Raw genomic sequence first — 18,797 nt, forward strand, 5'->3', positions numbered from 1 at the left:
ATGTTCTTTACTAGTAATAAAAACCCCAAACGTGCAACCATACAACTACAACACCAACTCAACCTCGCGTCCAACTGGTTCCACAGGTGGCGAATCAAAATAAACCCGACCAAAACAGTAGGCGTCCTCTTCGGGCGTTCTGATACAACCCACATTCCACCTCTAACCATCGATAACCAACCCATTAACTGGTCAAAACAGGCCAAATACTTAGGCGTCACGATTGGACGTAAACTTACATTCAACCAACACATTCAAGACGTAACCAAAAAAGCTACCCGCGTCCGTGGTATGCTTTACCCCTTACTTAACCGTACTAGTCCCGTTCCGCTGAAAACAAAACTTAACATACTTAAACTTTACGTGACCCCCATACTTACATATGCTGGCTCTTCCTGGGCACCCTTTATCGGCCCCTCCCATTGGAGACGTATTGAATCCGTCCAAAACATCGGCATACGCACGATAACCGGTATGCCCTCTATCGTTAGAAACTCGGCCCTTTTAAAATCAGCCAACTTCAAATCTATCCAAAATTCCATTTGCTCTCAATCAAAAACAATGTTCTACAATAACTCTTTTTCCGACTACGATCATATCCGCCTCTTAGGTAAAACCCACTCCCCTCCAACCACCAAACGTTTACTCAAACCATACCCATTAAATTGGACTGACTAACATAACTGAACCTACCAATCAACCCCAAAATCCATCCACTAGTAGAGGCACAAGCCTGGAATAGTAAACGGCATAGCCACCCCTCCCAAAGCAAAGCAAAGCAGAGCAACATTCATTCTTCCGCCAACAATACTATCGTCAACACCTTACCAACGGCAGCGAAGACACTCGTCAAAACGAGGCGGCAATCGACGATCTTACCGACGGCAGCGAAGACACTCGTCAAAACGAGGCGGCAATCGACGATCATACCGACGGCAGCGAAGACACTCGACAAAACGAGGCGGCCACCGACGATTCTACCTGCGGCAGCGAAGTTACTCGTCAAAACGAGGCGGCAATCGACGATCATACCGACGGCAGCGAAGACACTCGACAAAACGAAGCGGCCACCGACGATTCTACGTGCGGCAGTCGACAGCGAAGGCACTCGCCCCAAGGCTACAATATCTAGCGCAATTGCGGATTGGCCAACGCCAATAAGTCTTCTATGAACAAATTCCAGCGGCTTCATACGCGGGTTTGTTCACAGTCGGCTCACTTAAAAAGGCTCTTTTCAGATAATTAGTGCACCTACATAGGTTTCACTACCGGTTGATATTGAATCACGGCTTATTAAAGTCCGTGTATAATTCAATATTACCCATTCAATATCATATACTTTTTATTTGTAAACAGATTTCCAATCTGTAAAAGTATATCGCGCCTCTACAGGCCTGATACCGCCCGCTGTGGTCCGCTTCTTTAAGCTAGCCCTGCGGCCCGGATATATCATATTACTTATTTACTATTTTATTTATTGTAAATTTCAATAAACATTTCTTAATTGTACAAAACTATGTATTATGAAATTATTTCCGTACATGGTACGTCAAAAGTTTGACGCACCGTGTCACAATTAATAAAATGTATGAAAGAGATAATAATATTATTGTTCATTATATCTAAAATGTTTAAATTAATATATATTGTATAATGTATATTAATTATTCCCATCTACTATTATGGTATGTCATTTTTGCTTGATGCATTTGGTTGATTAAAATTATACCAATGATTATGACCTATTTCAACGTAGAATCATATATAGTATATACATACTATATTTTATAATCACTAATTCCCAAAAATGATTGCACATAAATCAAATGGATTAATTTTATTTTACATTCACTTTAAAACCAAAAGTCTAACAGAATATTCGGTCATTTTACAGTAAATTAAACATAGCAATATAGCATAATGGTTTTTTTTATTAGAAACAATTTTTAACTATATAAATAAAAAAAAAAGACATCGTCCGAAATATTACTTATATATATATATATATAATGAATTATATCTTTATATTATTCTGATTTAATTAATTAATAAAGGTGATACGTTTAATCATCTTTATGAAAAAATTAAAATTTAGAACAAAGAATTTTAACTGAAAAATTTAATCAAATATTAAAAAACCAAATAAAGGTTTTAGTGGGAATAGATCATTTAGTTTTATACATGTAGGTAACTTGAGCGGAAGTTATAATTCTTAATTTTATAACTATATATATATATATATATATATATATATATATATATAGGTATAGTAACATGACATTAAAAAAGCAATTCTAAGTAAAACTTACAAAGTAATGCAATTTAACAAAAATCGCATCTTGGCTTAAAAAAATATCAGCTTAATAAAAATAGTTCAGTAATGTATTATTTTTATTTTTTGGATAATTGGAATATAAATTGAAAATAATCTCTGGCAAACGTTCATACCAAAAATGATTAATTTTAATTTAAAAAAAATGTATACCTACCTATTTATAAGAAATATTTTCATTGCTATTTTTCAATATATATATATTTTAAATATTTACTTTGCAATTTTGACAAACGAATTATAAGTGTTCACACCATTTTTCCAATCAACTACGAAGGACAATATGGAAAAAACGGATAAACTTATTGCTAAAAAAATATTCTCAGAAGAATATATTATATATCATAACCACTAGAAAACTATGTGCCGCTAAGCCATTCGCTATCATCTTAGAGTTTAAAATTATTGAATGACAAAATATATTGTATTCGTGACTGTGTGTATACGAAACGTTAAAATTCTACGTAAGGATTTAATTGATAAATCCGATTATTCTGGTTGATAAAATATTAATGTAAAAACTGTAGTTTACTAATAACATAACCTGCAGAATTTGACATTATAACATTACAATTATTTACGGGCAAATCGGTTTATGTGTTTTCGCGAACCAATAAATGTTGTACGGATTTTCGTCGTAAAAATATAAAGCAAGTTTTTAAGGGGACGGTGATGAAGAGGAAGATAGTCGGCTGATATAAGAATTTGTCATTTCCGTTTATCCCGGTGGTTTTATGTTTCTGTTTATCAAATTTTATAGTGTTTTTTTTTGGCATCGAACAATCAATAATTCATTATTTCTGTGTGGACGCGGACGCGTAAATTTATATTCGGGGGCTGCAGGGCCCAAAAAAACGGCAACAACATTTTTACGCCCATAAAAAATAAAATATAAATACGCATTTTATCGGGGCCGATATACTTAGGTACATACTTCGGTGGTTGTCATATTTGAGCCCCCGTATAGGTTACTGCAGAACTGTAGACTTTGAAACGCAAAAAAGGACCGTCGCACAGGTGCGAATATTTGAATGGCCAAGTCCTTAAGGTCATTGGGTACCTATTGTCCTGTGGGACGAGTGCGCACGGGATTATCGACGACGGTGTCCAGGTGTTGTTAAAAGTTCCGAGATTTCTTTCTTTAGCCCGGGGCGAGGTCCAAAGTTTTCTTGGGTCGTAAAAATAATAGCCGCCGAGTGTAGGTTTCTTTTTTTACATCGGTTTTGACGTTTTTATATTATTATTATTTTTTCTTTGCTCCGTTTTATGTACACGAAAGAAAAAAATATAACAAACAATCGTAAACAAATCCTGCTGGCTGTAATATTCTGAAAAACTTTAAGTTACTATGGCGCTTTACTCGGTTGCAGAAAATGTTTGACTTGTACAATGCCACACACGCACGAGCGCGCGGGCGTCTATAAATACAATACATCTGTGCGATTATAATTTGTGTAACGCGAACAATATTTTAATAATGACACTATATTATTATCATTACATTTTATTAAATTGGTGTTTACAGTACATTATCACGTATTGTGTATATAGTATGTCATTTGTATTGTTACGATTGTTAATTGTAGTTATCCAAATGATACTTTGATGATCATGATCCAAATTATTCATGTGTTCAATTTATGGATCCTTGAACAATTTTCGACTAAAAAAATTTTTTTTTCTCTAGCATCTTTTTTATGTATTTTAAGACTTTCAAACAAACTTTTTCGGCGTGTATGTGCACGGTGTATTACTACGCGTTGTGTCGCAACAAATAATAAAATGAGATTAAACTTGTCAGACCCTTGTTTATTATCTCATAAATAGGAGACTTTTTCTTCATATTCGCCTACAGCGTATATAACTTCAAAGACCACAATAGACCAGATAGGTATAATAGGTCACGAAAGACTTACCACTCCCTCCTCTTCACTCTCAAACCGAAAAAAATATTACATTAAAGACATTGCAATGATAACATTAGGTTACCGAACTTAAATCTGAAATATATCACGGCCTGTTTATACGTTTTTTTTTTACAATACAAATTATCATGTTTTCTAAATTAGTGTATTTTCAGAAATATCTTTAATACGTAAAACACAAATTGTACTCTTTAAAAAAGTTAGTCAGGTTGTGCGTAGCCAGTGGAACAACTTACTATACCTCGCTATACCTATAAAACGGTTATAAATTTGCATAATAATATAATATCAAGTGTGAAATAGAACCTAATGGAACATATTTTGTGGGAATGTAAAGCATAGTTTAAAAAATTTTATTTTTTGTACAAATACGATTAAATGGTGTTGTTTCAAGTTGACAACCATAAGACCCACCCCTGGATGTGTGTTAGGTAATACGCACAAACGTATTTTATTCTCAGCTGTACATTTTGTAGAACATTCAATTTGGGCAATCGTGACGCATCCGTAAACAATAAAAAAAAATATTACTTATCATAAAAAGTACAGTAAGAGTTTGATAGTTAATTAACGATAAGACGAATGTGACGGTGAGGAAAGTATGACATCTTTGTCGTTAGAGTACACTGTAGTTGACTGCGTCTATACGATGTATGACATCAGCTGTATACAATTTGGATTCAAGGTGGAACAAATACCAAAGATATCTGTATTGAATAATGGTGCCCTCTATTTTTTCGACCCTAACAATGAAAATCGTATTCTTTGAAGAAACCTGAAAAATATAGAAACAGATGAAAAAATGCGTCTAACTTAAGTGGCGTGCGTGAAAGATAGTGGACTGCACCTGCAGTACCTATATATAGGTAGTTATATAAGTTTGTAAGTGCGTTAAACGAAAATACAATGCCCAAAATCGATAAGCGCGTGTTGCTCCGAACACGTATTTTAAACGTTTCTTTTTTCACCCTGAAAACATTTCGCACTTGTAACTACAGTCACTTTGCCACACAACGTTTTCTTTAGATCTACTAGAAATGGGCTAGTAAATACCGGACCGTGGTCGGTAATAGGACCAAATCGAATTTGCGTCTCCAATACCGCACAAAAACGCGGATAGACTTAAATGGATTCCAGGCACTATTTTCTTACGGCCAAGCTACATTTTTATTTATTGCTTTTATTTTTCCCGCTACCAAGTCGTCCCGCCCAAACATATTATTTTCATCCTGCCCACGAAAATTCGCGAAGACGAAATCCATTAAAACCCCCGACGACCGTTTCCTCGAGTTATGTATTACGCACGTCGCACACACACACACACACAACACGAAAACATAATAATTCAACACTACGCGATTATTTGTATCGGGGAACCTATATAAGAGCTATTGTTGTAGTAATAAAGGGTTATTAAAACAAATAATATAGATACTTGGTTATACGAGTGGTATAGTGCAAAAATCAATGGATGCCTAAAGTAAGACTGATTTTACTGACGACTGTCTATTAGGAGTTCCATGTTTCATACTTTTGTACCACAAGGTAAAATATTGCAATATCACACGTCAAATTAAATGCGTCACCGGATTATGAGATACAGTATGAGTTAGATCAATGCTCGATGAATACGTAAATATTAATTTATTAAAAAGAGAATTTTGTTTATAATTAAATGGTTGTTTAAAATTAATTTTAACTACTTGTGCACTTAGCTAGGTACCTCTCTATATTATACTTGAGTTTAGTGTATATTTTAGTTTCATTATAGTAAACATTTTCATACTTTATCACTCACGAACATGCTTAGTTTAAAATCAATATAATATTTCATATTTTATTTAGAAATTAATTTTTTAATTTTTTTAATTGAACAAACGATTATTAAAAATTTAAAACTATTACATAAATTACATAATAAAAAACGAATAACCATGAAGAGTTTGAAATTTTTTTTCACTATGCAGTACAATACACCAAAATATTATTTTGTATGAGTTACCGTATTGCCAATTATATTTTATTATGTTGAATTATGCACCAAGATTTAAATTTTTTTAACAATTTATTTAAAAAACATTTAAGATTAAATAAAATAGATGATCTCAGTATAACGTGAATTTGTTGGGCTGGTCAAATGTTAAGAGTAAAATCACTCTAAATCTAGTATTTTAAAGTTTATATAGTTTATTAAACATTAAACATTATTCTAGTTTAGCCAGTATATGTAAATTTTTCCTAAAAAATATAATATGGACAATTTAATTTAACTATTACTCTGGGTTTATTAATTTTTTTATTAGGTCTAACTCTTGGCATCAAAGGTCATTGGGATTCACGAAAAAAATTAATATAATATATACAATATAATATTATAAATATTATATAATAATATATTTTAAAACTTATTTATTAATTTTTAATTAATGATGAAATATTGTATTGATCTAAGTTGAATCAGGAAAATTTCTAATTGGTGTAGAACTATACTTTGACAGACTATCTATAGCTTTGAATTATACAACAGAAAAATTAAAGTTGAAAACTAACAGATATATTTTATTTATACCTAATTTTTTTTTTTAATCTACTGATTAAATTATACTACTGAAAGTTATATATTATATATCTGAGAAGTGAGATATTACAGAATAATTACCTATGTATATAAGTCACAAAATCTCCAATTAATATATTTTTTGTCCGGTAGGTAATATGAAACCCTGTTAAAAAATTGGGTCCTATTAATTCAAAATATTAGAAATATTAGAAATATTTAGGGCACGCAATTTATAGCAATAAAGAAAGAATTTAAGTGAGGAAAATAAGTTAATCCTGCTCAAGGTTGACATTTTCAAATGTTAAACTATAAGAATATTATATTATTCAAAGTTGTACCTACTCTTATAATGATTGTAACAACAACAATTGTGTATGCATTTAATGCATAAAATAATAATATATTATATAATATTATGTAAAATTCGTATAGGTTATATATATATATAATATACCTAGGGTATTGTATTAGGTTACAAATATCATTTTAAAAATTATTGTCCTTTTAATGTCAAGTATAATAGAAAAACATTTATATTGGACTTACCGTATATTATTCAATAGAAGGATAAGTGACTTATCACACGATTCACACGTTTTAGGACTCGATCAAATTTTGATTTTGATACTTCATAGTTATCAGAAAAAATAACCACTAGAAAAAAGGGGATTCTAATCTCTACAAAAAGTCCTTAAGTAGTACAAATAAAATCTCAAAACTTTAAAAATAATATGAGTTTTACGTAAATATAAAAATTCCAAAATCAGAATTTAAATAATGTCTAAGATAAAGGAAAATAGGGGGGAGCAATGATCGTGCTTGATGATTCACTCTATATAACTATGGTTGAAATATTCAGGTAATTTCACATAAGCTTTGGTTGTTTTCACCAGACTACGTTGTATAAAAGAAAAAAAGGGTTGAGTATGATTGGTGAATTTATTACTCTGTATGTGATTCACATTACGTAATATCGGTAATGTGATTGATAGTTGTACATTATTTATCTGTAGGGTGTCATTCATGTACAAATTCGTATGTTATTATATTAATTACTTATGAAATTTACATTGTGATTAAAGTATGAATAAGTAAATAAGTTTTTGTACTTAAAAAAAAATTTTAAATATATTATATTCTTTTTCAATGATGTTCAAAATTCAGTCATAATAATAATAAGTTTCTACTAAAGACGAAAAAATATTACACGAATGAAGCAAAGAATATTTAATTTATGCAATTGAGTATATTTAAATATTTTGAGTTGTATTAAAAATTAAAAACTTAAGTTTTACCAACACTTTTCAAAATGTATCTGTATCGAGTTTTTTATTGGGTACTGAGGGGGATACTTCATTCAATATCCATTAACGTTAATTATTATTTTTTTGCAGTGCTGAAGTTATGATTAAATATTCGATTATTATTAAAATTAAAATTAAACGTTTGATATAGTGCCGTTGAACTATATTAAAATATACACACAATATTCCAATTATCTACGTAAATGTAATAGTGTTTGTATAATTATTTATTTTTATTTCTAACAAAACAACAAAACTATGTTTATACATTTAATATAGGTATATAATAATAGGTGTTACATATTATATTATAATTATATTATTAAAAACTTCGGAAAAACTTTATGTTAAATTATTGTAACGTTATTGAAATAAAATGTCACATAATATTTAATATTTATTGTTGTGAATTGTAATGGATGTGAAATTAAGTAGCAATAATCACAATAATAATTTTATATTTCTTTCTCAAAGGATCGGATTTATACAACAAAATTTAAACATATCGATAAAAAAAAAAAATGTAACATTAACTTAAATAGTAACCATATGTAGTTAGCATCATATAAACATTGTAATATCCTTAACATTGTATCTTAACAAAAAACTAATAGCCTTTGTTATTGATGTTTTTTTAGTTCAATAAAAAAAAAAAAAAAAATATTTTGGATATAAACTACTAGAAAGTGAAAAATATGGTTTTGAAATTATCTAGTTGATAAGTCTCATATATCAATTTCCTTCCACGTGATTATTCAAAAGATCTTACACCAATACTTTAATCAACTGTAAGCAAACTTCAAATGTATTCCAAATTATGTGTTCGACATAGTACATTTCTTAGTAATATTCCAACTTAAAACATTGATTCTCTATCACATTTAATTAAAATAGATTTTAAAGTTAGCATTAGTTATTTCGGGTTCTAAGTGTTAAAATACTTTTTTATATAGTTTCTGATTGCTATTCATTCGATATCAAATAGGAAAATACACTGATTTTACTAATGATTACTATTTTGTTTGATACTTTAATACTTTGTTCTACTAATAATCATTTTCCTATCATGTGTTTTTGATGTATAATGTATAAATAATACAATTTAGCTGATTTTTAAATTTATAAACTATTGTTTTAATGTTGTATTGATAACTTAAATCTTTGTTTAAATTGATGGTTGATAATAATTTATATTGGCAACTTAAATAAAATGGAAATGTTGACAATATTAATGGTCTATACATCATATTAATTTTGCTTTTTCGATTAAAAATTGTGTTTTATTCATTTTTTGATAAATTTTTATCGAATTCTGCACGAATAGTTATAAAATATTGTACAATCATTCTAGTTTGAAACTTTTGAAATATATAATAAATATAGTAAATATCAGACTATTCGTTTCATATACATTACGCGAAAATACATCTACAGAGACGATGACTTAGCACTCTAGTAATTGAATTTCTAATATTTCTATAAATAAATATAATGACTAAATACCATTAGGTTTTCCGATTTTATCCAGACCTTTAATATTAAATTCAAATCTTAAAAATGGATAATACATTAAGTAGTTATTATTGAAAACAAACGTACATTAAATAAAAACGATTATGATAGAATTGCATTTAGTATTTAGTTAGGTAAGTATATAGTATATAGAACGTAGGACCATAAACAATCGTTCTATTTTTTTAAAACTTATTTACATTACGACGATATTAAACTTAGTAAAATTGGATTTTGATATGGTTAAATGTTGAAATATGATTTTAATGTTTTAAAAATAAAAATAAATAAATACAAAGTTGAAATAGTTAAACTATAATTTATATAAAAAAAATATGTCCCAGAAATCGATTCAAAACATTCAGCACCAGACATACTCTTGTAAAATAATTGTGTTCATTTATTTTTTATTGTATACGTTCAAAAGTTGTTTTTATTGTCGCTGTGAAATAAAATTACTTAACAGTATACTAAATTCGAAATCATTTCGAATCAAGAAATTCAAACCCATGTTTAAAATTATGCCCGTGAGTTTCAAAACTTAATCTAAATGTAATTTTTGTTCGGATTTAATATTAGATACTTATTTAATATTGTGTATGAAACATGTAGATATTCATTAATATAATATTTTATTTTCCGAAATCCATTTCATTGACATTTTAGTCACAGCACTCACAACTAATGAAAACATATAAGATAATTTATAAAGGTACATAACATAGAATACTTATAAATTTGAAGAAATAAAATGAATGTTCATAAAACTAGTGTGACGTTTTGATGATAACAATTTTAAAAAGATTTTGTCTGTATACTAACACATACTTGAAATGTTAAACAATAATATTTATCGTCATAATCAAAGTTACATTTTATAACTAGGTATGCCAAAAATATAATGATATTATTTACAATTAAAATGTATAAGAAATTAAAAATAAATTACTTAAATGTTAAATATATTAATAATATTAATCACCAATTAGTGAAATTCAGTACAGCTTTTCTTTTAAATCGTTTCTTCGTGACAGATTTAAATAGGTAACAACAATAATTTTGAATAATACCTATTATACACTGCGGGTATTAATATTATCCTAACATACCAAGCAACAATCATCATGCCAATTATTTACACTCAATGTAATTAAACTTATTGGTACATTTTAATATGTACTATTGTAACATAAAATAAATTATAACTTTAATATATGTATAAGTTCTTATTGTGTCATAATTATTTGAATACCGTTTAAAAAATATTCAGCCTGAAAAGTTCTTTTTTTTTATAGATTTAATTGTTTTATACGTTGTATGATAACCTATAAATTTTTAAAACTAAAAAATCCGGGGAGAGATCATTATCAGGATCATAAACAGTAATAAGTTATAATTTATCGTTTATCTATAAATGGATTAATATAGGATTAATATTAGGTTACGAAGGCGTACAGCGTACACAAATATTTTTAATTAATAATTATACATACAAAATATAAAAGCGGAATATAATATATATTTTATTTTAAAAACTCGTACCGTGTAAGTAATGTAAATTTATTATAATATTATTAAAGTGATATTATAAGTTAACACTTAATAGGTATACCTCCTGTCTAATTATCTGTCTTTGAGCCTACGCTCTCATCCCCAAATTAACAAAGAATTCCTCGAATGGCGAGTGACGAACACAGAATTCATAGAGACGATAACGAATTGATTTATCCCTAAATCAATTCGCAGGTTTAGTTTAGAAAGAATTATTTCTATTTTCTGAATTTTATACCCTCGACTCCAAAGTTCTTTATGGGTACGCAATATTAATGTTGTATGATACAATACATCATCGTGCCAGTTGCATAACACGTGTTTTAAATCGTGGTTGCAAATTACATCAAGTACCTATATACATACCTGCATAAGCCAGCGAACAGATTATAATCATTTTTAATGCGTCTTTTGACTCGTCGGAGAGTTGATATAATATATTGTCGTTATTATTATTATAATAATATTATTACATACGATCGCGAGGCGTTTTCTTACGCATCATAAAATATGCTAATCGTGCACAACGCGCCTGTGTAAATCAAACAGTGTGAAAACTTTTCCGAGTGTGACGATATAGAAATTATTCACGCGAGGGATCCACGGGTGGTCACGGTGGTATTTGTTTTGATTATTGTCTGAAATAAATCTGTGTAAAATGATAGTTAGGTGTGATAAGGTTGTTGCAAGCGGGTATGTAATATGTATTAGGTTAGATAAAAAAAACATATGAAATAGGGTTAAAAAAAACGTTGTGGGGTGCTTATATAACTCCACGGGGTTGCGTAACACTTCACAACATGTACCGAGCATACCTTTTTTTTAAAAATAAATACAGTACCTACCTATGGTGAACCGACAAAAACCACACACACGAAGAAAAAAAATAAATTTTTCTTTCCCCTTTTTACATAATATATAATATATTATTATTATAAACGTCCACGAGATATGAATGCTGTTCTCGAACAATGGTACTCCCAGCCGATTTCAGAGAGCAATAAAAAAAAAAAACGTTTTTTTTTTTTTTTTTTTTGAAATACGACTGTATCAAATATTATTTTAAGCGAAATCAATAAGCTCAAGTCCTCACAGTCGCTGCATACAAATGATCGGTATTATGTTATTTTTCTTATTATAATATTATTGATACAGAGTGGTTCACCAATCATGCGTACTTTCTTTTTTTCTTCAATAATGCAATTTACTTGCTTTGTATAATACTAAGTGTATTAGGTCTATGATAATTGGTTCGGAAAATATGAGGACTCTGGTGATTTGAATGTTTTGACAATTAGCATTAATCTAACATCGCTAATAATTTGTAACGGTCCATCAACAAACATGTTAACAACTCAAAAACTACTCTTTAAATTTTTAATTAAGTTTACATTAATATTGAAAATAAAATTGTTTCATCAAATAATTTAGAGTAATTTACATTAATTAACAGAAAGGTTCTCATTCTAAAAGGAGATGTTTGTTTAAGTAAATGTCACTCTTTAAATATAAGTAAAATATCTCAATAATTTTAAAATAATATAACATGATATTTGAGTATATTTGTAAATTCTAAAAATCTGTTTTTCAAAATATTGAAGAAAAATGGCGTGAGTATGATTGATGAATCACCCTGTATGCATATAGTAAAATAGTATCGTACGAATGTGTAATGGGATGAAAAAAAAGTAGTTGAAATTGCCTACCATTATAATAATATTATTATATTATAATATTATACAATATGCAAACATGCCAACACGATATCACTGACATTATTACTTCAACTTGTGACTATATGTAATATAATACAGCTGCAGAGTGGATGAATAATAATAATAATAACAAATAGCAATAATAGTATAATAGGTGTCGTCTGTACTTACTACGAGAGTTGCGATTAACACGTTGAAATCTCGCGTGCCGCACACCATGTCGTCGTTGTTGTAGTCGCACCGTTCTTCGAAGACACTGCGCGATCGAGTGGACGTTTATTCCGTCGGATTTACAGTAAGACGAGCGACGGTTCGATCATCCGGGATTTTCCAACGCAATCCTGAAATCGGTAACATTATTGGATTAATAATATAAAAACGAATAAGCATTCTTGCTAAGTGCACGCAATCGCATATATGTAGACAATAATAAAATAATGGATATATGCCAGTAGTAAATGTAAGTGATGTTCTGTGGTGAGTTTGGCGGACAACCGAGAGAAATTATTATGGATACTTTCATTCCAAGACTTACGTCCACATTTTTGACATTCAATCACAAAAAAATTTTCTTAATGTTCTATTTTTTCTTAGTAAGAATAGTGCGCATCGTGTGTGATATATGCTTGTAACACGAATATTATTTAATAACATTCGATCATTAAATAGGTTATGTTATAATTTTCACTAAGTAATTAATGAGCTTAAACTGAGTTTAATTTATTAATACGTTTTTTTAATATGATAAGTAATTATTTTGAATGCAGTACCTACCTACTTTTCATTAAAAAAAAAGGTATTTCAAGTACAACTTATGTGTGTAAATATTTTGAAAGGCATATGATAAGTCCCTATACCTATACCTATACCTTTGTGGATTTTATGAATTAATAGTAAATTCAATAAAAACTTGTTAAATTTTAATAGCATTTATTATGCATGCATTATCTACGAATTATAGGTATATTTTTAAATTTTATATTATTAGTTTTTATGAATGAATTCTATTATTATAATAATTATTATTTTATACAAACAATAATTGTTTTAAAAACATTTGATTTCACATACTTATATATTATATGCAAACAATTCAGAAAAATATTATGGCACATAAAAACTACAGCCTAATTACCTTTAAAGTATAATTGACAAATTGTTTAATAATAAATACATGAGCGATAGAATAATATAGATGATTATATAATGCGCCCGAAAAATACTTGACAATAATATTCAATTATTTTTTTAATGACTTATAGTATAAATTATTAAAGCTATAATTTTCTGAACAAAACATATTCAGTTGTATTATACAATATTCTTATTTCAATTTAATTTCAATCTTCAAAATTATAAAATTATTCTGCAGAATCGTTGACATTGTATTTTTACAATGTATCGTTTACTTTCTAAATGCTTATTTTAATACAATACACTTTTTACACTGAAACATTAGAAGTTAGAAGTTAGAAACTATTATTTATCACATATTTAAAGAAATTTATATATTATAACGTCTACGAGTTTCATGTCAATATAAACACAATGAAAAAATATTATAGAGGTCATACCTAGTAAGGAATATATAATAATAATTAATAATATAGGTATACAAAATTTTATTTTATTCACCAATTATAATTCATGTCATAAAGGACTGTCGATTTTGATAGATAGTGATAAAAGTTTTAGTTTTATACTAATAAAACGAGCAAAATACAATATAATTCTGGTTTTTCGTTGTATTTCGTCATTTTAAATTAGATAATATACAATTTAAGTTAATCAGCGGCGTGATGTGTGCTACACTTATCCGTTTTGTAAGGTTATTTATTTGAAAGTTATAAATTATTTTAACCAGAAACAGTTTATACAATCGGTATACATAATATAGATATAAAGTATGTATATTACAATGTAAATATGTAATGAAATCCAATAAGTTACATTAATTTTTTTTCATAAACCTGGTAAAAACTTTAGAAATTTTCATAAATATAGTGACAAGCACGTAATTTCATTATATAATATTATATCATATTTTACATTTAAATATAAATAAACATAGATACCTACTTAAATATTTGTAATTTAATATATAGTAAATAATTTATTAAAATTATTTTAGATCCTACTGTCGACTATGTGCTCAAAAACATCTAGAATTGTGATTTTATTTTGAATGCCCGTGTAAGTAGCTACATACGAGTAAGACGTGAAGAGTCGTCTAATTTTGGGAAATTTAATTAAAATAATTTCGTTTAAATCACCATAACACTGTTATAGTAGACAGTTATCAACATATACACTGCATAATAATATTAATAATATATACTATGATGTACGTTTAAGTGTTGAGAGCACTTATACATTTTTAATACAGCTTACGAACAGTAAAATTATTTCCTTACGGTAATTTTCTCGAAACCTGTATATTATAATATGATATAGGTAGAGGTAACTATAACTGACATTGGTATTTTTTTTAAATTGTTTAGTTTCTTATATTTTGAGATTAGACGATTTCCTAACCATTTTTTATTAATAATAAGCCCTCAAATAATTGAATATTTATAACTACATCAACATGTAAATTATGAATATTTCTCTCCACGTATTTGTGTTAATAAAGTTTATCTATATTACCTTAGTTTGATGTACTTACATTTCTAAGTTATTACTTTTCTACATTATTTTTAGGGTACCTGCCCAAGGTGCAATGGTAAAACTCAACAACTGTTATGTATTAGACAGGTTGTAGCACGGTCGAGGAGGACTAATAATTAACGATTTAGTTTATCCGGGGAAGGTTTTCTATTCCTTATTGATATACCTATAATATTAATTCGCAGCTGGTGGTCGAATACTGTAGTTGGTTTTATCAATAACAAGATACGCATATTAGGTTTATGGAGAAATATTTATGAATAATATAATATTAATTAGTACTAACTTCTACTTTACGTTATAAAATATGAATATTTATAATTCAGGGTTCACATTGATGCGTAAATATCGCGATATGTTATATTTTAACGAATTATAATATTGCACAGTTGTTCTTCTGATGTCTGAAGGTGTCAAAAAGTCTCAAGCTTGTATTTAATATTATTTTATCGGTCATTTTAATAATAATATGTGACATGAAATCAACGTGTAATAATAATAATAACTGCTGTCGTAGTTTACAAAATGAAACGAATGTTGTACAGTTTGTATGGTAATAAGTAAGTACCTAAGTCTGCCTGTATTATGTATTCAACGTTTTTCGTGTAATATGATGAACATTTTTATTTTTATATTAATTTTTTTAATGTACATTTAATAATTTATAACGTCATGTGCACCTATCATATTTTTATTTTTATAAATACGAGATGCTATAATAATATCACATTAATAAATCATAGATTTTTATTTATATAAACTGAATTTATTGCTAATTGTATACCGACTTATTATCCATAACGATATAGTCCAGTTGAGTTGAGGGTATCGTATTTAATAATTGCGTTTATGACATTGCGTGTTTCAAATTAATTTAAATGCTCTCATTTGAAAAGCACTGCATTTATAAATAAATGAAATTTTCTGAAAAATATGTATAGTATTTCGAATAAATATTATAGTGTTCAAGATTCTCTGTATAACTATCTGCAGTTTTAAATTATTATTATATTTTTTTCAGTTTTTTTTATGATAATCACGCGAATAAACAAAAGAGAATAAAAGATGACTACAAAAATTAAAACAATGCATCCGATATTCTCTTATATCTATGGTATAAATGTTGATCAATTTTCATGTTGAAAATTATTGTGGTGGCAATAGGAAAAAGTGGATTGGGGCTTTTTCAACGAGACGGAAATACAAATTCAAAGGAAGAGAAGAAGACGGTGAAGAAAAGAGCTAATAATAATTCTGTCCGGCCAAAGTTATCGGTCCATTCTGATCACGTCCACTTGTTTGCGTAGTGAGCTATGACTTAAATATACGAGAAGAAAAACTCTTGCGGGGGATGCAAATTTATTTAAATTGAACGACAGACCCGAACGGGTCAGGGATTATGCGGTTCAAAACCAGCCAGGAGAGTCCGAAAATTGGTGTGGTAAAGAACTTTTGCAATGTTGACGTTTGACAATTTTAAATGAAGCACGATTTCTTATATTTGCATGGTCAAAATAAGAACGCATGTTCAAAAAAAAAAAAAATGTCAGTCTTCGTTAACATGAATATAAAATTCATATTATATATGAATAATGATCAGTGCTAGTACAGCCCTAACCTTACCTAGGCATTTAACACTAAAAATTTCAAATAAATTATGTTATTTAGATAATGTTAGATTAAATAATATATACTATTAACTCCAAAATGAATAATATATTCTTCGTTTTGTATATAATTACAATAATTAAAAAATATTTTATTCAAATTATAATTAGATTTTATTATTCATGTACAGTTTTTTATTAATACTCATAAATTATATAAATATTAAAATATGTAACATTATGTACAAGGCTTAAATATTTTAAAATCGATTAAAAAATCACCAATTAGGAAGTCTTAAAAGTATTTTAAGCCGTATTAACGTGTACAATATTTGAATAAATATGTATACAACAAGAACCCCTACTGTGGTTGTAAAATTATATAAAAAAAATATCACTTTTTGTATAATAATTTACTATAATAGTCGGTATTACTTTTTAATGAACATATTTTTTATAAGAGCTATTATTTAAGTTTATGACTAATGGTCAGATAGGTTTAGTATTTGGTATGAAAGAGTTGAAAAATTATTCTTTTTAAATGATTTCAAAAATTCTTTGGGAAATTAATTATTAAACAGAAACAAATAGTTTTGTAAGCTGTAAGCCTGTAACTGCATGCAACATGAATAGTATAATTACAAACTAATATAACAATCATAATTCTTACTCAATATTGCTATAAAAACCGTTCAGTATCGAATGTTAGGTTAGGCTAGAATATTTCGAATAGTTGTGATACAGTTGTAAATTGCAGGTACTCAGCAACTGCATAATATGAAAAGTCAATACAGTTATTATTTAAGTTGCACGATATTACTATTACAATAATACAGTATTTGAATAATTTGTTTCACAAAGCCCAAATCGAAAATTTGGTTCTTAAAGGTTTCAAATAGGTGCCTGATTTATTAGACACGTCTACGACTTATAAAAATCACTTATACTCATGTCCAAGACTCGACAACTTAGATATTTTTAAAGACATTGTTTCTGAAAATATATATATGTCTTCGCGGACGGTGTACATTATCAGGGACGTGTGTGGACGAGTATAGCAGACGTATTTTCACTTCTGAGATTTTACCGTGTCTATAGAGTTTATTCAGTAAAATAATACGCCCTAACAATGGCCGTTTTATTCTCGTCCTGCAGCAGCAGGATGTCCCAATCAATTTCTTTTTGCCTCACTCGACCAACCCTTGGACATACTCGGACGCACCCGCACGCGCCCGCATACACACACACACACATTTGCCCTAACATATTATACATTTATGTATTCGTACGAGATAGGTCCGGTGATCTCTCGATTGCCTCCACCACCCTTATATATATATATATATATGTGTGTAGCCGACCGACCGCTACGAACGACCGACAACGTGCGCTGTCGACGACCCTGTTGTCCTAACGTTGAGTATTATAGAAAACTTGGCCAGCGGTCGCGAGAGAAGTGTCCGCGGGATGGGTATATGATTGTATATGAATGGAGGCTAGAATAAACGCGCGTGTATTGTGTCTATAGTTTCGCATTGTTTTCTAGTGATTCTGCAATTTGGAACTGCTGGCCCGGACGATTTTCCATTAAAAATAGTTTTGCAGGACGACAGCATATTAT

At 28.7% G+C, this 18,797-nt stretch overlaps 1 protein-coding gene across 5 annotated transcripts in view; it reads right to left on the reverse strand.

Moving 5' to 3' along the window:
* The window catches only part of nolo (ADAMTS-like no long nerve cord), a 206,766-nt gene that overhangs the window by 133,228 nt on the left and 54,741 nt on the right, over positions 1-18,797 (reverse strand). For all 5 annotated transcript variants that reach the window (XM_089218554.1, XM_089218553.1, XM_089218555.1 and 2 more), the window contains exon 2: positions 13,071-13,240. In XM_089218554.1, coding sequence (XP_089074680.1) covers positions 13,071-13,118 — 48 coding nt within the window. In that variant the 5' untranslated portion in view covers positions 13,119-13,240. The remainder of the gene's footprint in view (positions 1-13,070; positions 13,241-18,797) is intronic.

This window comes from Diuraphis noxia, unplaced genomic scaffold (genome assembly GCF_037042655.1).
Source record: "Diuraphis noxia isolate RWA-SAM2 unplaced genomic scaffold, SU_Dnox_SAM2 contig0002, whole genome shotgun sequence".
NCBI classification, from domain to species: Eukaryota; Metazoa; Arthropoda; class Insecta; order Hemiptera; family Aphididae; genus Diuraphis; species Diuraphis noxia.